This window comes from Sus scrofa, chromosome 1, assembly GCF_054392235.1.
Source record: "Sus scrofa isolate SSC_HxYL_T2T_F1_AM1 chromosome 1, Sscrofa_HxYL_maternal_Yorkshire_Landrace_v2.0, whole genome shotgun sequence".
Taxonomy (NCBI): Eukaryota; Metazoa; Chordata; class Mammalia; order Artiodactyla; family Suidae; genus Sus; species Sus scrofa.
In genome coordinates, this window is record NC_139383.1 from 172,122,238 (window position 1) to 172,145,966 (window position 23,729).

The window sequence follows — 23,729 nt, forward strand, 5'->3', positions numbered from 1 at the left end:
TTCAATCCTTATCTTTTTCTTTGCCTTAATTGCTTTATCTAATCCTGCTGCACACTATATAAAATATATATAATACCTATAATACATAAAGAAATATATACACTATAATATCTTTGTCAGCCACCACAAATCTCTTTCATAAAGAAAAATTTAAGTAGACAAATACTAGTGAAATGAATTGTGTCCCCACTTGGTGGTGTTTTGTCCTTTATCATAATTTGTCTTTATTACTGATCTTTTTTTTTTTTATCATCCTATGTTGATTTTCTCCAAATGATGGAGTCACTTAAAAAAGAGTGGGCAAAATGAGTGAAGGCTGTCACACTTCTAAAATAAATAAGTCCTGGGGTTGTAATGTCTAGCATGGTGACTTCAGTTAACAGTACAATACGGTATTGTATCTTTAAGCATTGCTAAGAGAGTAGATCTTAAAAAGTTCTCATCACAAGAAAGAAATTCTCATCACACTTTGTGTGGTGATGGCTGTTAACTGGACTTACTGTGTTGATCACTCTACAATAGATCCACATTGAATCATTACATTGTACATGGAAACTAAGACGTAATAGTCAGCTTTGCCTCAATTAAAAAAAGCTTAAAAATTAAATTTTAAAGGGCAAGGCCATGGTTCTTATTCAGATGGGTACTCTGCCCAATGGCCTAATTTTTTCTTTTTTTCCTTTCACTTTGCTGGGGTATGCTGGCCTGTAGAATCTCCAGCCAGTTACCCCCACCCCCCACCCCCAGAGGACACTCAGCAGTCCTTAACAATACCTGGTCCATCAGGGAGTCCAACCTACAGCACAGTCTGCATTCACCTAAAGCTCTTGGCACAGCCCTGCACCCCTAGGACATGGTGAATTGTACAACTATCCACTCTCTGGTTTGTTTCAGGGAGGCTGACAGGTCTACATGGAAAACATCGCAGAGAGCGCTACGCTGAAAAGAAATAATCATACAGAGCTTCCCCTGAGGAGCATTTAAGTCCATATCATTAATCTTTATAACACTCCTATGAAAGAGGCAGGAGACGCGTCCCCTCAGCCAGTGTTTCATAAATGAGGGAACGGGACAGTTGAGTGGGGAAGATTACACCTGGTGGGGGAGAGAGTTAGGATGTCAGGAATAAAAAACCTAAAGACCCTGGAGGTCTCTGCTGCACTCAGCCACATTCTGACATCCAGCACGCAGGCTGCAGCCTGAGCAAATGCAGGTTTCCACTTTTACAGGAGTGTTTAATTTTCAGGGCGCTGCAACCCATACATGGCTATCCACGTCTTTTTCCGCTTGGCTGTACTTTCCAGCCCAGCCCCCTGAAGCCCCACTTGAAACATCTTGTGCTGTCAGTAGCTGCCAGTGAGTTTAAACTCCAGGCCTCCAGGCAAAGGTTTTCAAGAGGTTTCTGCTCCAGCTCACCTCTTCCAGAAATGGCCTCTGACTACCCAGCCTCGGGATTTCCTCCCCAGGCAAACCTGGCCTGTTTGCTTGGCTCCAGCACCTTCTCTGACACCTCTTTCTCATCTGGGCTCAGTTGGGGGCTGAAAATAAGGAGGCAGCGAAGTCTATTCAGTCCCCAATCTTCTGCCACACAGCTGTGCATAACAGACATGGTTTTGCTTTTATCCTTTGCGGCCTGAATTACTTTCTCAGTAAAGCTGCATATCCCCATATGTGGCTTAACTATTTAATGACACTGATAACTAATCTCCTATACTATTCTCAATAATTTGTAGAACTAACATCTATAATGCAAAAGTCGAAAAGCGAAATGAGTAAAGGGGGGGAAGATATCGAAATAGAATGACAGGTAAGAAAATACAAAAATAGAACCTCCTACAGAATGGCCTCTTCACTTCAAGATGGAGATTAAACATTTTTGTGGCACAATCTAAAGGACACAATTTTTACAAGCTCCAGGATGAGTTTATTTTTCCAGTGCTTAGACAGGTATCTCTTTAGGAACCCGAAGAACTGTTGTGAAATAAACTCTTCTCTAGAAAGCAGCAAGCTGGAAAGTTGAAGCTGAAAATCCTGTGCCCTATAATCTTTTAGGTTAAAAATGACAACAGTTATTGTCCACTGAGCACCTAGTATATGCTGGGCACCATGAAACTGTGTTACATGCATTGACTTATTACTCTTAAACATTTATAGGGAGGTTTCCCCCATTTTACAGATGAGAAAACTGAGATTCAGAAGTTTATATGACTTGCCCGAGGTCACAGACCTAGGAAGCCACAGAGCCTGGGTTTGAATCCAGGGCTTTCTGCGGACCTCATGATGGTCACCGGCAGATTTTACAAGCTTCTGAAGTGTCTCCTGAATGACCACGTGAAAATTGACTTTTGCGTGGCACCGTTATATTAATATCAAGACTTTTTACCCTCTGCCATGTGTATAAGTTTTGGGGGAAAAAACTACCTTGCTGAATGAAGAAGTTGGGCTCCTCATTTCAAAGGGCATTGTATTAAAATAAAATGATAAACGTGAAAAACCTTTGGAAAATACAAAAGCATTCTACAGAGGGATGATGATACCATTGCTGTTTACAATGTCAAGAGGTGCGTGATATTCATGATCATTCTCAAAACACCAGCTTACCCAACCAATTAGCACACTGGTAACTTGTGAACAAGCTACCTTTTCACCTCCTCATCCTGCCGAGCTGCAGAATGCCTTTGTTAGAAGTTAGTATTACAACCTCGTGCTCCAGCAACTTATTTCTGGGCCAGGACCACTTGCTCAGCGGGGCACGTTTGTGTCATGAGTTTCTCTTTTAACAGGCACAGAAACGCCTAATGTGTAGACATACACACGGGTTACAGCTGGGTCACCCCCGACGAGCTGATTTACCGCCCCCAGCCCGGGTTTCGCGATACGGGTAAATAAGCCCGCTTAACTAGCTGGGGGGCAGGGCCGGTGATTAACGGCCCCCTTCAGAGTCTCACCTGATCTTCCAGGAGTTTCCAGCTCTCACGTGTGTGCTTGGTTTTGAAACAGCATTAAAGCAGCTCGGAGGCAAGAGGATTTAAAAACCCCACGAGGAGCCGGCGAGAGCTCATTAGTTGCTCGACCCTGGAGGACGAAGGAAAGTTAGTGAAGGTTGACCACGCTCTAGAAGTAGTGCAGCTTCAGGTTTGGGAAAGCAGTTTGGGAGAACCGTTTTCAACTACTCCTTCATCCTATACTAAATACTGAGGAAAACTAAGCGGAGAAAGGACGTGTAAGGAGCGTCCGGGGCGTGGGGGGGAGGCAAACACTGGCCTGAGCCTGGTCCTTGGAAATCAACTGACAACAGGAAGGAAGTTTATTAACCCCTCCGCTCCCCCTCCTTTTTCCCGGGGTGAGAATCGGCTCCTCCTCCTCCTCCTCCCAGTCTTGCGACCCCGGTGTAAAATGCAACCAGCCGCCTGCTCTCGGCACCCCGCGCGTGGTTCCCAGCAGAGGAAGAGGCAGGAGCGGAGGGTGCCGCCCAAAGCCGAGTGGAACGAGTCCATCCGACCGGCGTGAACATCCCAGGCGAGACAGCCTGCACCCCGCGACATACGCTCCGGCGGGGTACCTTACGCGAACCGTTTCTCAGCCGCTCTGCAGAATTGGTACTCGGCACAACTCCTAGCCTGATCCCCTAGCCCCACTGTGCCCCCAACCCCGGTGTTTAAGGCAGGTGGTGCAAACGCCCCCGCCCTCGGGCGCCTCCTGCCGGGGAGAGGGAAGGCGGCGGGCGCTGAGCAGTCGGGCGCAGGGCGGGGAGAGAACTCCGGGGCCGGGAAGAAGCCGGGAGCTTCCCTGATGGTGCCGCCGCCTCCGAGCCGGGGAGGAGCGGCGAAGGGGCAGCTAGGCAAGAGCCTGGGTCCGCTGCTGCTGCTCCTAGCTCTAGGACACACGTGGAGTTACCGAGAGGAGCCCGAGGACGGCGACAGGTAAGCGCGACCTCAGGCGCACGGGGTGCAGGCGGTGCTCCCCACCCACTCCCGTAGTAACCTGCACGCCCTCGCTCTCCAGAGCGCTCAACTTGCTGGACGACGTTGAACTCTGTTCCCGGCTCAGAGCCTCCGCACCCTTACCCGGGCTCTCCCTTCTGTGGGTCCGGGCTCCGTGACACCCGCGCCCCGCATTCTTGCCACCCTCTAGGGCCCCGCTTCTTCACCCTTATTTTTTTTTTTTTTTCTTCTCTTGGGGCTGGCTTTGCTCCGCTGGACCCTCGCCTGGCCCGCCCCTGACCCCGGAGGTCCCTTCGCGTCCGCGCTGGGGCACCAGCGTCTGCGCCGCGCGCGCAGGACGCAGATGGCCAGCGCGCGCAGCCCTCTGTTCTCCCGCGGAGAATCAACGAAGTTCCTCCAACTCTTTCACAGAGAAATCTGCTCGGAGAATAAAATCGCCACGACCAGATACCCATGTCTGAAGCCTTCAGGCGAGCTCACCACGTGCTTCAGGTAAGTCTCAAGGCTCGGCCGAGTCCGCCCCGCGCGCGGGGCTGGTTGGGGAGGCAGCGCCACGGAGGAGGGGTTTGGAGACACGCTTGGGGACCAGAGCCACGGTGGTGCTGGGATGTATTGGCGATTTCTTGGTGCAGCCCACCCCCCACCCCCCTTTTTTGCATGTGGTTTCTGGGTCAGAGCAGCGATGGGTTGACTGAGTGTCTGCTCCTGGAGTTTGTGCTCCAAGATCCTGAGGGAGGTGCTTTACTGCTCCCTGGAATACCTGCGAGGCGAAGGTTGGAAAAAAAAGGTTGTAAATTTATAAGGAAAGTGGATCAGATTGTGTATTTAGAAAACAAAACGCAAAAGCAACCGTCTGTCTTTGCTGTGCTGCACTGTTTACATCCAGAGTCGTCAACAAGGAAATACTTGGCCCTTGGCTGTCTTTTTGACCTTCTGCCAGGACAGAGTGTAATGCGCCGTCACGGTCTCTGTGGGCAGAAGGATGGGGCAGGATTGCGGGCAGTCGATAGGGTTGTGTTAAGTGAAAACAGAGCGTCAAGATTGTTGAGCCACAAAAACAGCCTTTCTGTAAACTCGATCTTCAGATCACCTGGGTGCTCATTAAAACTAAGCATGGATGGGCTAAAGAATCTGTAGTATGAAAAATGCTCATAGGTAATTCTTATTCTCAACAAGGGGCATCACGGCTCCCTATTTGCAACCTCTTAGAGGCAAGGGTTGATTTGTCACATAGGTTACTGTCCCAGTGCCTTCACTGGAAGGAGGCACGTGGGCACAAACACTTCTGAGGTGCAACCTACCGAGATCACGCACTCCACCTAACTTCATCTCTGTCTCAGGGAATTGTGCATTGCCCTGGGTACCGAGATAAGTATCAAGTTGTACAAGATAATAGCAATCCTCAAAAGTGAACTCAGTAAGAGAGGAAAGATGTAACAGATGAAACTTAAGGGTTTCAGCTGTAAGCAGTTTCATATGCACAAAGGTTCAGGTGTAAGTGGTTCTAGGGCTGGTCAGTTTAGAGGTACAAAGGCACATTTTGACCATGCTTTATGAAACCTGTTGGCAGAGGAATGACTAATCATTTAAGCCACAGCTACGTGGCTTGAGAAAAGGACTGCCTTCTCTTGAGACGTGGGTGGTGGAACACCAGGCGGGAACAGGTGAGTTAGGGAGTAGGGTTCAGTTGGCAGGTGTAAAGATGTAGGTTAACTAGGTGAGCAAGGTTGCTTAGCTTGGGACCTGGCCTGGTGGTATCAACTCCGGGACTTTGCCTGGTTCCAGCCTTGTGTTTCATCTACACTATTTCTTGGAACACTTTTTTTTTTTCTTATGACCACAGCATAAAACCTCTACTTTAAAATGGGAAAATGACCCTGAGATTGTTTGCTCATTTATTTGGTCCCTGAAGGTCAGACTGCTTGTAAGTCAGTGACAGTTACAAAATGCATGTCCGATTTTCATGAAACCATTGGTGCCTGCCTGATTAGTGTTCTAAGCTGATTGCATTCGTTACGCTGTTACTGTTTTTTTCCCCCCAGACTTAAAATAACTTTTCTCTACTAAGACAACAGGAGACAATAGCCATGTCTTGATTTTTCATTAACAGCAACCCGGAGAAACAGTTTATAGAGCTAAGGAAAAAGATACCTCTAGGAGAAAAGGGCTTTGTTTTGGAGACAGAGGAATGGCAGAATGGTTTCAGCTGAAGAGAATGGTAATGGTCCCTGTGAATAGAGTCCTATTCATTTTCCTTTGAGTTCTATGTGTACTTCATTGGTTTTACACAGCTTCTATAACCTTGCAACTTTCTAAAGGTTGGTTGGCAGTCGCTGCCCCCATTTTGAACCCCAAAAATGGAAGAACTTTGTGTGTTCGTTGGTTTGTGAATTCTAATTATCCTGGTCCTGTAGACCCTTGCCACTTCCAGTGCGGTCTGGAAATGGGCACAGGCATCATGTGGGAGCCTGTATTGTCTTATGCCCCTGCCCAGACCTCCTGAATCAGAACCTGCACGTTAATGAGATGTGCATTAAAGCTTGAAGCGCTGCTGTAGAAACCAGTGTCCTCAGTGAGGGTCATGGTGCAAACCAAACCTGTTGTGACAGATTCTCAGGAGCTCAGAGGCCTCTACAGCTGAGCGGGTAGTTAGCCCTTACTACCATATTAATGTAAAACCAGACAAAGAACCAGCCTTCCAGGAAAACCAGACTCTTCAATTGTTCGATGACCTTTAATAAAGCTGTAAGTAAGTGGCAGAGCTGCTGTTCGGGGAATGCTATCTGACTGCATAGAATTTGGCTTGTCCTGATGTCTTCTGGCAAAGGGCCTTTTCACACAAGAGAATGAATGTCCAAAGTCACTCTTGAAGTGTGGAAAGTAATCTTTTAACCCTGATTTAAAACAAAACAAAACAAACAACTTGTTGTGGAGGATGCGTTTAATACTAAAAATGAATATGGCAGGTGCAGGTAATCTGAATCTACCACTATTCCTAAAAGTATATGGAGACTTAAGTGATAGGGAAAAGAGATGAGTTCAAAATAATCATTGTTCTGTGCCCCCCCACACCTCTGTACACTTGTTTTTCATGGTTTTATCTAAGCGACATCTTTTCACTTTAGCCTTATATTAAATGACAGTTTAAGGACTGACTGTCCAGCACCCCTCTATGCACTTTACTTAAATGTAGCTCTAATCCTCAAAGCCACTCTGTAGCATTTGTGTTGTCTCAGTTTTACAGAGGGAACTGAAACTCGGGGATTAAGTCAACTTGCTCAGGGTCATAAAGTTAATACATGGTGAGAGCCAAGATTCAAACCCAGATTTGTCTGACTTCAAAGCCTGGGCCCTTTCATCATCTCAGAGGTGTCTACAGATGAGACTGAGCTTTCTAGATCCTGGGATCTAAATAAGGAAGAAGACTATAAACTTAGATGGCTATAAACTCGAAAGAAGCAGTTAGATAACGCTAACATCCACTGTAACCATAGTTATGGTTTTCTGAATTATCATTGCCCTTGATATGGTCTCAAATAATTGACTTTTTTTTTTTGTCTTGAGGGCTGCGCTTGAAGCATATGGAGGTTCCCAGGCTAGGGATCTAATTGGCGCTGTTGCTGCCGGCCTACACCATAGCCACTGCAACGCTAGATCTGAGCCACATCTGTGACCTACACCACAGCTCATGGCAATGCCAGATCCTTAACCCACTGAGTAAGGCCAGGGATTGAACCTGTGACCTCATGGTTCCTAGTTGGGATTCGTTTCCACTATGCCACGATGGGAACTCCAATTAACTGACTTTATATTGTACACTGGTGGTTGATAGGTATGACTTTTCTTCCTTGCAGGATTTCAGCTCAATCACATGCTCTGTGTTTGTACAAACTCTTCCCAAATGTGCCCTGAGCCAAGTACCTGGAGTTTATGGAACACTGAATGCGAGGGGCATCTTGGGCTCAAGGACATACTTGCTCAGTGTTATAGTGTGGCATAGTGTATGTTCTTTTACCAGCAGTTAGGACTTCGGAGTTTGTGTGATTTATCTAGGTTCTAAATTTATTCTAGTGGAACTCAGTACCTAAAGTTAATGGTATTTACCCCTCTTGTGGCTGTTTTTTCCTACAAGTTAACTTTTTCCCTCCTTTTGAATACCATGAAGTTTAAACAAAGGGTTTATTTATTTTCCTTTTCCTTCACTGAGTCTCATATCAATAAAATGACAAAGGCTTTTTAAAAATATGGAGTTCCCGTTGTAGCTCAGTGGTTAATGAATCCAACAAGGAACCATGAGGTTGTGGGTTCGATCCCTGGCCTTGCTCAGTGGGTTAAGGAGCCAGGGAGCTGTGGTATAGGCCACAGATGTGGCTCAGATCCTGCGTGGCTCTGGTGTAGGCCGGCGGCTACAGCTCCAATTAGACCCCTAGCCTGGGAACCTCCATATGCCTTGAGAGCGGCCCTAGATAAACGCAAAAAGACAAAAAAAAAAAAAAAATGTTCAAGTATAGGAGACATGGAGGAGTCAACTTAAGTCCAGTAAAAATGCTGATTAACTCTTTGGATCCATTAATCCATTAAGGGCTTGAGCATCTTATTAATGAGCTTAAAGTAGTCCTAAAAAAATGCTTGAGGACAGTCTCTGGTCAAGTTTTAAGACTGAATTTTTAGACCATGGCTTCTGCCACTGTAACCAAGATAGAGTATATGTGATTTGAGTTCAAAGTTGTATAGTTCTTATCAATGAGGGGGAAGAAATGAGCGGCAGCTAGGAATAGCTGTATGGGCAGGAGAAGACTTGATTTTTCAACACGGTTTCTTGGGCAGAATTTAGGTGTTTTAAGTTGCATTAGCTGTGATCTTCAGCTTTGGGTTCATGGACCTCCAAGTAAAGGCCCTCAGTAGTGTTTGTCTGGTCAGTGGTGTCTTGTTAAAATGACAGGTGATGCAAAAACTCCCACTTTGAGGCATTCCCTTCGTGGTGCAGTGGTTAACGAATCCGACTGGGAACCATGAGGTTGTGGGTTCGATCCCTGTCCTTGCTCAGTGGGTTAAGGAGCTGGTGTTGCCAGGAGCTGTGGTGTAGGTCAAAGACGCGACTCAGATCCCACGTTGCTGTGGCTCTGGTGTAGGCCAGCAGCAACAGCTCTGATTAGACCCCTAGCCTGGGAACTTCTATGTGCTACAGGATCGGCCCTAGAAAAGGCAAAAAGACCCCACCCCCAAAAAACCTCCCACTTTGAGATAATGCAGCAGGGTTGCCAAATCCTGTTAAAATGTGGGAGTTAATGTGATATTTCTGCAAGTGTGTTTACCTGGAAATTGGAGAGCAAGAAAGTCATTTAGAGAAACTTAGCCCCAGACTCTAGTTAAGTTGCCATTGGAGGAAAGACTGGAGGATGTGCTGTCTGGCAGGTCACTGAGTCCCTGAAGAGGCCTTTGATAATGTCAAAACAGGCACCGTGGAAACACTGCCCCAGTTGGAATTCTAGCTCTACTGCCAGTTTTGTGACCTTGAACACTCCTCTATCTCTGTGCTTTGGTTTTCTCCTTTGAGTTAATGAGGATGTTAGTTGTGGAGTTACAGGGTCCCAGGTGAGGGTGAACTGAATCGATGTATGTAGGGAGCACTCCCTGGCTCACTGCTGCATCTAAGTCTGGCATGGGGACTGCACACAGTGGGTGCTCAGTGAACCTGTCGCGTTTTGAACTTTACAGTAGACATTTTTGAAAGAGCATGTTAAGATCATGGCCAGAAACCTGAGGGTGTTTATACAGCAGTCAAACATCAGCTGTTTTTACTTTCCCAAGTGTAGGCCAGCCCAGAAAGCTAGTGCCTTGGGAAAATTACCAAGAGTATTTTTGCTTCCTGCCTCCCACCTGACTACACAGTGTGCTCTACTCCAGAGACCCTAAGGGCAGGTGGAAGGCATAGTTAACCCTATTCTAGAAGCTCTTAGAGCTTTGCTCCTTGGTCGGGGTTGTGAAGGGTTTCATTAGCAGAGATGAGGCTAGCAATTGGGTCCTCAGCCCTGTACTGGCCTCTGCCTTCCCATCCTGTGGCCAGCATAGCCTAGGAGAGGCACTTGAGGGCAGTTCTGAAAAGCTGTCTGTTCACATGCAGGGCTTGTGGAGCCCTCTGGGGAAAGCATTTGTATCTTTGTCTACTGTCCCGATTCTGTCCATAAGGAGGAAGTGGTGGAATGCTGTGAAGCACAGCAGGGACGGATGGGGGTGGCTTCGTGCAGAACAGTATGCATCACAGGTACGTTGGGGACAACTTCAGTTTCCCTATTAGATCCTCTCTACCCTGGTTGGCTGCCTGTCTCCTCATTTGCGACTGTGTCCTGAGGCTACTACCCCCACACTTGGACAGGGCTCTGTATAGTCAAGTGACTGAGTTGAATAGGATGTTAATGTCTCAAGTAATGATGAGATTTGATTGAAGCCTTGTAAGTTCTTCTAGAACTTCTGTTGCTGTGGAGTATGCCTCCTTTTCTAAATGAGAAACCAGATTAATTGTACCTCTGCAATTAATTGCTTGCGTTAGTTCCTACCTTGACCTGAACTTCAATTGCTAATGTGTTACGTGGCTGATTCTGGCAGCTCTAGCTCACTTGCAACTTGTGACTTTAACACCTGCAGAGGGTGTGAGTGGTCCTTCCAGTTGCATTGGTTGCCCTGTCCACACTGGCTTTGAAGTTTGAGTCACCTCGAAGGTGAGTCGAGGTTTTAAAGGGGATCTTATTCTCTTCCACAGCCTCTGAAGAACAGGTGTCAGAGGAGGTGGAGGATGTTGGCCCAGGCAAGGTTCTGTCTCACCTTCTCTCCTTCATGAAACAGACAAAATGATAGGGACAACAAACAATTGAACTGGCCACAGCAGGCCACACTTACCCTGGTGTCCTCTGAGACGGGTCTAGAAACTTTCTGAAGTTGTTGATGCCTGACTTACTCCATTGACTTCATTTTTTCTAGGCGAAGTCTCAAGGTGGGTGCACCCAGAAAAAGCAAATAGGCTCTTCTAGAATACTTTCTCAGGGGGAGGTTTGCATTTCTGTCAGTAGTTTGTATCGGTGGTTCAGTTTGCCTGAACTGACTACCCTCCTGCTTGGTGGGGCCACCCCCCCAACCCCCACCCATGGCCTCTGTGCCTTAGAGAGTCTGCCTGATGCAGGGTGAGTGTCTGGAGAGTGGAGGTCTCCATTCTGTTTACCTTTCCTCCCCCAAATAAGAGCAAAAATCAGCTGTAACATGTGCAGCTTCCCTTCTGCCAAGCCAGGTTCTTTTCTACAAAGCCATTCACCAATTGCAAAGTTCTGTCAACCGTTTCCTTCATTTATTCAGAGTTTCCTATGTGCCCAGCACAATTCTAGGCACTTAACAATACATATGTGAATAAAGCAGGAAAACCCCCCAAACCTCTGCCCTCGTGGAATGCATGGATTTTAATTCAATTTATCTTTCAGTAAAGGAATTTAGAGCCAAGGATGTCCTTTGGGATGTTTGTAAGATGATTATCTTTGGCACACTCCTGATTAATGTCACGTTTGGGGGACTGAGAGCTTAATTTCCTGTGGCCCAGCTGTGTCCTTTCAGCAAAAGAAACCCCACAGCTCCAGGCAGGGCCACGAGAACCCGGGGGTGGTGGTAACATTTTATTGCGCTCACAAGAAATGAGCACGTGCCGCAAGTCTCTGCTTCTGAGAATTACTGGAATGTGAAAGCCTTGCAAAGAGAAGGCACATTTTCTGGCTGTGCTTTGGGAGGTGGACGGCAGCATACACCTCATATGGGCCTGTGGCCCTGGCCTAGGTCAGACTGGTGGTTTGCAAGGGAAGCTCTAAGCTGTATAAAGAGGTGTGCCGCTCCAGCACTGCCTGACCCTCCCAGTAATCCATTACAGGTCTGTGCTTATAAATGTACCTGAACCTTCTGGACAACTTGTTTTCATCCCGAGATGCCTGCAGGGGGCGGAGCGGAGTTATGTCTACACATTCAATCCTAATTAAGCAAAGTACATCTTTCCAGCTTAAAGGTGTGATCTGTGCGAGTCAAAAACAGGTGTTGAGAGCTTGGAAGAATGAATAGGTTGCCTCCTTGTTGGGTATGTTAGAATGCAAATTAGATCATCTTTCCATGCCCTCCGTGACTCTAGAAACTTGGACTACATCCATTCTCAAGTTGTCCACTGCTTGGCCACTGTTGTCAGATATTCTCTGGTATTCTCTTCTGTTGGAGTGATGCCCCCATCCTTAGTCCTCTGGAAAGGGCAGGGGCAGTTGTTGGCCCAGTGCCTGCTGGTACAGAAGCCAGGGGGACCCTCTGCACCAGGATCTGGCCCAGGAAGTCTGGTATGAAGCAGGAAGGGCGAAGTCGGGCCCATGGCATGTTTTTTGCACAACCCATGAATGCTTACACAACCTAAGAATGCTGCTTTTTTTTTTTTTTTTTAAAGGGTTAAACTATGCAGCAGACCTTACTCAGCCCCTAAAGCCCAGATATTTACCATCTGGCCCTCTCTAGGGAAAGTCAGAAAGTTTGCCAGCTGCTAAAGACCCGTCTTTAATATAAAGACTGAGGCTGGGGTTCTCCATCTCTGTGACCTTGTCCCTGGGTCTGAGTTCTCAGAGGTAACACCTGGGGGCATTTAATCAGCTCACCTCTGGGGCCTTTGCTTTTGCGTGGTCTTCCATTGTATCCGGGCCTCCTGCTCTGAGCATCTTTGGTAGTGACTTGGGTTTCCTCATCTCTAGGAATCCAGCATAGTGATTGTTGAGGTGGAGCTTCTTTTCCAGCTCATCTTCCTTGAAATGATTCCCTAAGTGAATGTAACTTTCAGGGTGTCTTTAAGAAGCTGATTTTACTGCAGGTAGTTAAGTGCCAACTTACTGCTGCTTTTCTACGTGTTCCCAAGACTGGCCTGCCTGGGCCAGTTGAGTAATCCCTGGATTATCTTGGCTGATCGCCCACCGACAGTCCTTAATTCCATACTTAATTCCTGACTGTATATTGACCATCACATGCTTTGTTGGCTCAAAGCCGCCTTTCCATAAACTTGTTAGTTTGTAATTTCTGCAGTGGAAAACTTTACATTCAAAAATCAAATGATGGTGTGTATTTTACTGGAGGGACACGCATCTAGAAAACGTCATTCTCAATGAGGAGTACTCTAAATCGGTTGCAATATCCCACTTTTCCTTATATGACTAAAAGGCATGATGGTGTTACTCAACCGTGCTACGCATCAGTAATTAAACTTGTGAACTTCAACTCTGAACTGCCTCTTAACAGTGCCAGCTCTTTCATTCCATAAAGATCAGAGACTCCTAAAGTGATGCCTTTGGACCCTGAACATAGGGAATAAATGGTGAAGGAGAGAGCTATTTTAAAGGAAATATTTTGAGTGAGAAACAGTCTAATGGCATCTTGGAGAAGGGAAAGGAGAAAAATATTGCAATGGACTACTGGGCATATTAAGATAAATACATTGGGGTATAGCAAAGAAGAAAATGCAGGTATACACACTTGATAAGGATTAGTTTCTTATGAAGATGGAAGTTGGGTGAGAAAAAGATATTAAAGTCATGTGGGAACTTCTGCCCTTGGTAACAGCCATTTTAAGTGATTCAGCTAAACAGATGAAGTGGGAGCCTGACAAAACTTATAAAGGTCAACAGATTGACAAATGCCGTTTTTGTAATCTGCATGTGTCCAATGCGGTTTCCTTGGAGGTTGGAGGCTGTGTTTCACTCCGGGATCTTCCTGTAGTGAAATGGCTCCCAGCTTCTGTGGGGAGAAAATTGCAGGGTGGAGGGGAGGTTGACCTCTTGGGAGCTTCCAAGACCACAAGACTGTTCATCAGAGGCCAGGTCGTTCCAAAAAGATGCACTGATGTTGAGTTCTGACGGATTCTGAAAGGTTAGAAGAATCTCAAATGCAACACCAATGGGATTTCATCTCTGAAAAGTTTGCCCGAAGGATATTTTAATTCTGTAAAAGTGATTTGAATAGTGTGCTGGTTTTCTGGAAGTCATTCTTGAATGCTCTGGCCTGGAAACTGGGTGGACAGAGAGAACAGTCACTGCAGGACTCTGTATAAAACTTATGTGGAAGTCACTTAAGCAGGCAACGTTTTCTATCTGGAACACCGCTCAAAGGAAAGGGAGAAAAGGAGGAGAGGGTGGAGGCATGGAAGGGAGCTTTGAATAAAAAGAAAATTGAGATCGTGTCCTTCTTTATTCCTGATTTCCCTGTGTGTGTGAAGGCTCTGTCGCACAAGTACTCGAGCTTGCCCTGCACATTCTCACTCAAGGTCCCTGAGCAGGTGCGTGGCAGAGCCAGGGTCCTCAGCCAGACAGTCTGACTCTAGAGACTCTGTTGGGCTCCTCTGTAAGGCCTGACAGTTGTGATTACCTTGCCCTCTGCCAACCACAAATTAAAAAGATGTCAGGGGGTTCCCAGGGGCTCCATGGATTAAGGATCTGGCATTGCTGCTGTGGCATAGGTTCCATCCCTGGCCCTGGAATTTCTGCATGCTGTGGGCATGGCTAAAAAACCCACACAAACCTTTAGATGAAGGAAGGACTGCTAGAAATAGGGATGTTGGTGATGCTGGCACAAACATAAAGCAGACAAGGTATCAAAAAAAAAAAAAAATTCAGAAACCAACCAGCGCCCCCCCACCCGCCACGTTAGTTTACTAGTGTTGCCTAAACAAACTACCATAGACTCGGAAGCGCAAATAGATTTCTTGTGATTCTGGAGGCTTAGAGGTCTGAGAACACCATGGTGGCAGGATCGATCCCTCTGAGGCCTCTCCTTGGCTTGCAGACACCTGTCTTCTCCCTGGGGTTTCCACATGGTCTTCCCTCTGTATCTGTGACCTGATCCCTTCCTCTTATAAGGCCACCCTTTCATCTTGCATTGGAGCCATCCTAATACCTCATTTTGACCCCATGACCTGTTGAAAGCTCTTCTGGTCCATTCTTTGGTCCTGGAGTCAGGACGTCAAGGTGTAAGTTTTGGGGAGAACACAGTCCAGCCTGTTACATCCCCACCAAAACCCAGCACACACGGATCATGTATTAAAGGGACACTTGATACACACTGATGTCCATGGGTGTCACTGTCCCACCCTGGTAATGCTGAGTGACCCAGTGACATTAAAGTATCTTAACAGTACCACCGAAGAAGAGGATTAAACTCTCTCTAAAATGGCTTCAACCATAATGCGCTGTTTCTTTTCCATAGAACCTCTCTCTCCAGGGTCGTACCATTGATGGAGGCTGTGATCTGTTCTAATACTTACATTAAGATATTGTTATAGTATTATAAATGCTGAGGCCCTATGCCAGACCTGCTGCATCACAGTCTGCATTTTGACAAGGTTCTTGGATGTTTCTTACATAAAATTGGGAGGCATGCTCCTGATCAGCGTTGCATGGTTTCAGGCTCCCTCCTCTCACATGGCTGTTTTTTGCTTCCTACGTGTAAAGCCCTAGGCAGTGACTTGTAGCTTAACCTGCACATTGGAATCACCTGGTGAACTTTAAGTGAGTTTTAGTGTCCAGATATACCCTAGACCACTTATAAACAATGGAGGGGGAGTGCCAGGCACCAGGAATTTGTTTTGCATATGTGTGCTTTTTTTTTTTTTTTTTTTTTTTTTTTTTTTTTTTTTTTAGGACTGCACCTGAAACACATGAAAGTTCCCAGGCTGCGGGGGCGAATCAGCTACAACTGCCAGCCTATACCACAGCCACGGCAATGTGGGATCCAAGCCGCGTCTGCGACCTACGCCACAGCTCAGGGCAATGCCAGATCCTTAATCTGAGAGGGGCCAGTGACTGAACCTGAAACCTCATGAATACTATTTGAGTTCTTTACCTCTGAGCCGTGATGGGAAATCCCTTTTTTTGGTTTAGTTTTGTTTTAGGAATTCTTGAAGTTCCTTGCATGATTCCATTATACAGTCAAGGTTGAGAACCTTGGCGTGTAAAACAAAAAGGGGTGAACTGTCTGGTTCTTAGCCAGGGGAGAAATGGCCCTCTTTTTTTCTGTGGCCACTGGCCTGGGTCCTCGTGTCTTTTGCAAATGCTGCAAGTCCGTGACCCTTGACAGGGAAATTTTATAGCAAAAGCTTGCACTGGTGCCCGTGTCTTCCATCTCTTCTGTTGGGTGATGCCAGGAGGAAGAGCATGGGACCTTTTTCCTTTCTGTGGGTTGGGTCCAAGGGCCGTCAAGGGAGCAATGAAGTGAGCTGAGATCCTCATGAGATTGGTGTTGCTTAAGCTGATCAGTCCTAAATCCCTTGGTGCAAATTCCATCACTTCTCATTTCCTATTGCAGCCTCTCAGCTTGGTGTCTGGAGCTACTTAGTGACCTTTGGTGCATTTAAAAAAAAATATTTTGCTTTGTTGCTGCACTGCATGAGCCTTCTACCAAGATATAAACATGGCTAAGCATATTATAAATGAAAGCTTTTTGGTTTCAAGCTATACTTTTCTTTCCTTGCATCAAACACACTTCCCCCCATATAGTGCGAGAGGAAACCTATGTGCTGGCAGAGATTCTCCTCCCATTCCCTCTTCAACTCCTCAGGCCTCCCCCGATCACTGAAGGAACTTCTTAGCCCCCAGCAAACAAGGCTTTTTATAGGTTTGCGTTAACTTTATGCAACATGGAACAATGTGCTCTATGGTTTGCGTAATTATCGCTTAGGCTCTGTCTTGACCATATAGCCTTAAATAGTATATGACTTACCAGGCAGTCCCCAAGTATATCCGTAAGTAATGCATCATTCCATACATATAATTGCATCTTTTTTTTTTCCTTGCCTTTTTTAGGGCTGCACCTATAGCATATGGAGGTTACCAGGCTAGGGGTCGAATCAGAGCTGTAGCTGCTGGCCTACTCCACAACCACAGCAATGCCAGTTCCGAGCTACATCTTCAACCTACACCACAGCTCACAGCAGTGTTGGATCCTTAACCCACTGAGCGAGGCTAGGGATGGAACTTGTCCTCATGGAAACTAATTTTTTGTTTTTTTTTCTTTCCAGTTGGGTTTTTAACCTGCTGAACCACAACAGGAACTCCCATAATTGCATCCTTTTTGAGTAAAATAGTGATCATTCTGATAAAATCACAGGCATTGAAGTTGTTACAAATTGAGAAAGGAAATGTAATTGCATGTTATGGTTCGATGTGCTCCTGAGGGTTCTTACTGATGGATTTCTTTGAATTGGAGGCTGGCAAGATGTGGCATGGTTCATATGTGACTTGAGTGTTTAATAAACTTCTGGAGTCTGATGGCATGAGTGTTTCACTCTATTAGAAAGAACGGATCTTTAAAGTCTTAGGTGAAGGCGTGAAAGAATCCTAACAACTTACTAGGTACCTTCACTATCCCCATTATCTTTAGGTCCTTCACCAGAGAACCCTAGTGATTGGGAAGCCCATGTCTGGGTTGTGGCACACATTAAAATTAGCTGTCGAAGACACCTCTAAGTCCATGACAAGATGCTCCAGGCTCTGGTCAAGGAGGCTCTGGCAGTATAGCTACCACCCTATGGCCCTAGGGATGGAGGAGGTGGCGATGTTGGCACACCTGGAGCCACTTGTGGGCAGTCACCGCTGTAGTGGGTGTGTTGCACCCATGAGGCTGCTGCAGTGCAGACCAACCCGCTTGGCATCGCCTGGCCATCAAGCTCTATTCAACCTGTACCTCCAAACCCTGCTCTCTAGTGAATCCTTCCTTGGCTGTTTTAAAAAGCTTCTCTTGTCCATCCTTTAAGATGTGACTTTCTGTATCGTCTTAGGGTATTTATCCCTTAGCTTATACACAGCTTGACTCTGGACTGTCCTTACGCATTGGTATGAGCTCATACAGGCACCTTCGATGTCATGGAAGCCTTCATTTGGTGAAGCCCAGTGCTGCAGGGACTGTAGTTTTCATGCCCCAAGGAGATGAGGGTTTCATTTGGACATCTTGGGACTCTACAACTGAGGGGCTTGGCTCCCGTCATGATAGGGAGACATTTTGCAAATGTATGTAAAGGATCCATTGTGCTCTGTAGTTACTTCACAGGGACACAAGAAAGAGGAAATCCTCCCTTTAAACGTTCCCTTTATGATGATAGCAGTACCTGCTCTTGGCATGTTTTATATCATAGGGGATGACCTAAAATTGTGGGTCCTCTGTAATCTCCCCTCTTCAGGATAGTGACAGCCAAGGGACTAGAGTGTGTTTTCTTGATCTCTTCTCTGTGCCTTTAATAACAGACACAGTTACTTACAGAAATAGGTTCGTTCTGCCATTGCTTTTTTTTTTGCTTCTCTTTTTTTTAGGGCTGCACCTGCAGCATATGGATGTTTCCAGGCTAGGGGTCTAATCAGAGCTACAGCTGCTGGCCTGCACCACCACCACAGCAAGGCAGGATTCAAGGTGTGTCTGCAACCTACACCACAGCTCACAACAAAGCCAGATCCTTAACCCACTGAACAAGGCCAGGGATTGTACCTGCATCCTTATGGATACTAGTCAGATCCGTTTCTGCTGCGCCACGACGGGAACTCCTGCCATTGCTTTTTCATATAATAATGCTTATTATCTAGACCACAAAGTCACTTTACAGTATGCTGTTATATAGCATGGTATTTCATTATATGGATGCATTAGCATTCATCTGCTTACGGGAGAGCTGTTTATAAAGCAGTTAGCAGGAGTTCGCGTCACGGCTCTGTGGTAATGATCCCAACTAGTGTCCCTGGCCTTACTCAGTGGGTAGGGATCCAGTGTTGCTGTGGGCTGCAGTGTAGGTTGCAGATGTGGCTCAGATCTGGAGCTGCTGTGGTGTAGGCTGGATTCGACCCCTAGCCTGGGAAATTCCGTATACTGCAGTAATGGCCCTGAAAAGACCCCCCTCCCCCCAAAAAAAGCAGTTAGCAGATGGCTAAGGGTTTTGGGTAGCTTTAAATTTAAGATGCAAATTCCCAACAGATTGAGTTTTAGCAAAATGAATCGGAAGGAGAGGAGAATCTAGAGTAACCTGAGAAGCATCTTGGTCTGGAACCAGCAGGATGTGGCCTCTAGTGTGTGGCCCTGCCCCTGCACTCCTGGGACCCTTAACCCTCTGGCTCTGATCTTGGGTTGCAGGAGGGGTGGGGCTTTGATCGAGTTCCTTCTCCCTCTGGCAGTCTGTGATTGCTCCCTGCCTCAGAGGGCAGAGCTAACGGAAGCCAGCTTAGTTCACAGCTCAGGGGGTTTGCTTGCGGAAAGACATCTTGGTATGAAGGACAGGGTGAGGCCATCTGGAAACTTGTCTAATCAGCCTTAAAACCAAGACAGCCATCTGGGAGCATCATCTCTTGAATGCCTTTGGTAGTTTCTCTTACCCAGTTCTTAGAATCTTTTTACTCTCCAGGTACATACTTGTTGAAGCAAGCTGCCCCCCCTTCGTTGTCAGCACAAGAGACCATCTTTCTCTGAGCAAGTGTTAAGCAACCCCCTCACCCCCCACCCCACCGATGCCTCTGTTTGCTTTTCCTGATATTTTTTTTCCAGATGTGCTGTCCCACAGAATAAGGGAATGAAGGTGCAGTACCAGCTGTACCTGCTGCCTCACTTAGGGAAGAGCAGTACTCCCAGGGTGACCTGCCTTCTTTCTAGAAAAGGAGAAACTGTTTCACTGGGGCGACAAAGTAATAAAGTGGGAAGAAAAGGTGACATCAGCTGAGAAGGCTTCCTCGTAAAAGCTCCTTCACATTTTTTACCCTAACATGCTTGGCTTAATACTTGTGTCTTAACAGTTACGAAACATTTTATTACAGACTTGTTCCTACACGTGTATATCCTCCAGAGTTTATTTTTCCAAGGATCTTTGTAAAGACTTCACCTGCTAACTGGTCTGCTGCAGCCGAGTTGCCCATGTCGTCATTTTGAGCCATATTTGAGCTCCATATTTGGCTCTGTTTGGCCAAGGGAAATAGAGAAATGATGAAACAAGGCAATTAGCTGCATAATTTAGATTAAAGGCTTTCTTGGCTTGTTTTAGTCAGCCAGATTTACCCACATGAAAGAATGAGACTTCTTTTGAATTACCCAGATAATTACCAGATTTTTAACACCCTTTTCTATGTTTTAGATGGTCTCAGTTTAACGAAATAGGATCTCACTTGAGTTTCAAATTAAATCAACAGACGGCTCATTAATTTCAAGCTTGATTCTTTCTGCTAACTTGTTTTTATTTTATGGCTGCGCCCTGTGGCATATGGAGGTTCTTGGGCTGGGGATCGAACTGGCACCTCCGCAGAGCCTGAGCTGCTGCAGTTGCATTCTTAACCCACTGAACCACAGCGGGAGCTCCCTAACTTTGTCTTTATACCCTATCATGTCTGTATTTTAACCTGTTCTTTTGAAAGAGTCTTCGCCATTGTGGGGTTGTAATTTGGATGGATATAAATCTCTAGAGAAGCCTTTGCTTTCCAGTGTACTTCATTTACTTGCATCATAATCACAGAAAATGCATGAACTTAGCTTTTTTTGGAAGACGAAGACAAGCTGACCACATTTTCCCTCTTTGTATTTATGTTTATTACTTTTGTCCTTTTAAGGCTGCACCTGCAGCACATGGAGGGTCCCAGGCCAGGGGTCCAATTGGAGCCACAGCCGCTGGCCTACACCTCAGCCATACCAGATCCAAGCCTTGTCTGCAACCTATACCACAGCTCACAGCAACACTGTATCCTTAACCCACTGAATGAGGCCAGGGATCAAACCCTCGTCCTCATGGATGCTAGTCAGGTCCATTAACTGCTGAGTCACAACGGGAACTCCCTTCTCTGTATTTTTAAATTGTAAAAACTTTGAAGAATGCTGTAAGAAATTCCCATTTGCTCATCGCCAACGTCAGTAATCAAGATTTTACATCATTTGCTTTCTTTTTCCTTTACTAAAGTATCTTAAACTCAGATGTGTCATTTTACCACTATATATTTCAGTATTCCTCTCTAAAAATATGGAGTTTTCACTTTCAAAATGTCATTACCCCAAAAGTTTGTAAACATTCTCCCCCTGAATAAAACTTGGGCTTTGAGGAATTATTTTTCTTGAATCAAGCCATGTATGAGGGGGTACTTCTGTCACCCCTAAAGAGTGATCTTACATTCTAGCAGGTCTGCATACTTCTGAGTTTCTAGAATAGAAATGCTGTACCATACCCCCAGAATGTGACATCGCACCACTGTTTGTGGCAGAGCAGAACTCTGTATGAGGCAGTGGCCCAGGGGTAGTTATTTGCTTAATTAAGTTTCACAAATAAAAAGATAATTTCACCTTAAAGGCAGTTCCCTGTTTGATCTCCAAGAGAATACCATCCTATGAATGGGGTATGTTCTTAGCAGATGAAAATGTCGTTTCAATGGGAAGGCTAACATTTTATCTTTATAACTTAGCTGTCTTTATTTTACTTAGGGCTCTTTTAAACCTGAATGAACAAGCCTTTTAAAAATTTAATATAGTTTTTAAAGGTTACTTTCCATCCAGTTATTACGAAACATTGGCTATATATTCCCTGTGTTGTACAGTATAGCCTTGAGCCTGTCTTACACCCCGTAGTTTGTACCTATACACCCCCCAGCACACACACACTGGTAACCACTAGTTGTCTGTATCTGTGAATATGCTTTTTTGAACACTATTTTTGGTAGGTAGCAAAATTATATTAACTCTTATTACGTGAACTTCACTCATGTCAAAAAGAAAAAAGCAACTTAGATATTGTGAAATGAAAGGTAGCCATAATTGTTTTCATTATGACATCTGTTCATGTACCGTTTTCATGTTTTACATATTTTTTAAAGTAAAATCAGGGATTTCCTATTGTATCTCCGCGGTTAATCTGACTAGCATCCATGAGGACACAGGTTCGATTCCTGGCCTCGCTCAGTGGGTTAAGGATCTGGTGTTGCCATGAGCTGTGGTGTAGGTCGCAGATGTGGCTTGAATCCTGTGTGGCTGTGGCGTAGGCCAGCAGCTACAGCTCTGATTGGACCCCTAGCCTGGGAACCTCCATATGCCATGGGTGTGGCCCTAAAAAGCAAAAAAAAAATATATATATATATATATATATATACATATATATATAATTTACTCTCTGCATATTTAGTTAACAATCTTGTATGTTTTAAATATTTAAATTGTCTCATCATCTGTGGTATAGACAGCAGGCCCCCAGGCCCTCCTGTCCCACTACAGCACTTGTGTTTCAGTTTTCAATCTTGTTCTGAGTTTTATGTCCGTAGCTCTGAATAACTTACTACAACTGAAATTCAGTTTCTGGCACTTTGTGACTTCGCTCTGTGGGCCAAGAGAGTTTGCCTGTCGGCCACCATCCGTCCACACTCGTCCCCTCTTTGCATCATCCCTGTCTAGTTCTGGAGAGATGGGTTTTCTTTGTCTACACGACTCTAGAAATGTGACATTTCAGCCCTGCTGAATGCTTGGAGTCTTTTTTCCTTTTTCTCTCTAGTATTTTGCCTTCCTTATAGTTCATAATTGTCCTATCTTTTGCCCTTAAAAGTGTGGAACTAATCTAATCCCCAAGTTGCTCTCACTTGTGTCAAGTTTCTGTCAATTCATTCAAACTTTTTAGGTGCCCCACCATTTCAACCTTCTTGAAGAAATTCCTCCTAGAACCTGAGGTCTGCTGTGATCCGGGCCAGTTCCTCAAAATCTGTTGCAGCCTCAGGCTTTCCTGTCTGTCAGCCTGCAAGATCTCTGGTGTTAGATTCCAGATTTCCTGGACCCCTATTTTGCCTTTTCCTGGCTTCTTTCCATGGAGCATATAGTTGAGTACTTCTCTGAGAAAAGGTCTCAGGAAGGTATTTTTGGAGGTTGGGCAGTCCACGTGTCTGGCTGATTTTGTTCTCTGGTGGTTGCCCGTAGAACATTTCAAAGGTTCACATGTCTAAACAGACTGATTTCGACTCCCCCTCCCCACTCCCGCCACACAGCCCGCCCCCTCACTTGTGGTATGAATATCTGGTGAGTTGCTGTAAACAGAAATGCAGAAGCAGTTTTAGCTCATTCCTTTTCAAAGCCTCTGCATGGCCAGTCTTTTATCACAGATATTCCAATCTGGGCTCTGTCTCCACTGCCACTATCCTGGTCCAGGCCACCATCATCTTTGGCCTGAACTACTGCAGCTGTTCTCTTTGCTTTCTGTCATGTCACTTACAGTCCATTCCTGTGCATCAGAAACTGAGGTCCTGAGCCTTAACACAGATGATGTCCAACCCAGATTTAAAACTCTTCAGTGCCTTCTCATTACCCTTTAAACAAAATCTCTCTTCCTCACCCAAGTCTGTAAGACCCTGAGTGATCTGACCCCTGCCCTGCCTATCCACTCTTGTTGTATGTCATTTTTCTTCAGTTTAGCTCAGTATCCCTCATGTCTTTAAACAATCCTCTTGTCTCATGATGTTGTGCATTCTGTTCCCTCTGCCTTGGTTAAAAGGCTTTTTTGTTTTCTTTTTTTAAGGGCTGCAGGTGTGGGATATGGAAGTTCCTAGGCTAGGGGTCGAATTGGAACTTTAGCTGCTGGCCTATACCACAGCTGCAGCAATGCCAGATCCAAGCCACGTCTGTGATCTATACCACAGCTCATGGGGACGCTGGATCCTTAACCCACTAAGCAAGGCCCGGGATCGAACCTGCATCCTCATGGGTGCTAGTTAGGTTCATTTCCACTGACCCACACGGGAACTTCATTCCTTTTTATTT

The 23,729-nt window shown here is 45.7% G+C and overlaps 1 protein-coding gene across 10 annotated transcripts in view; it reads left to right on the forward strand.

Annotated features, from left to right (window-relative positions):
• The first annotated feature begins 3,060 nt into the window (after positions 1 to 3,060).
• The window catches only part of CCBE1 (collagen and calcium binding EGF domains 1), a 236,934-nt gene continuing 216,265 nt past the window's right edge, over positions 3,061 to 23,729 (forward strand). For 7 of the 10 annotated variants that reach the window (XM_005659840.4, XM_003121722.7, XM_084977824.1 and 4 more), the window contains exons 1-2: positions 3,061 to 3,923; positions 4,356 to 4,436. In XM_005659840.4, coding sequence (XP_005659897.2) covers positions 3,793 to 3,923; positions 4,356 to 4,436 — 212 coding nt within the window. In that variant the 5' untranslated portion in view covers positions 3,061 to 3,792. The remainder of the gene's footprint in view (positions 3,924 to 4,355; positions 4,437 to 23,729) is intronic. The other 3 variants (XM_021099891.2, XM_021099895.2, XM_084977815.1) reach the window with 3 other exon arrangements.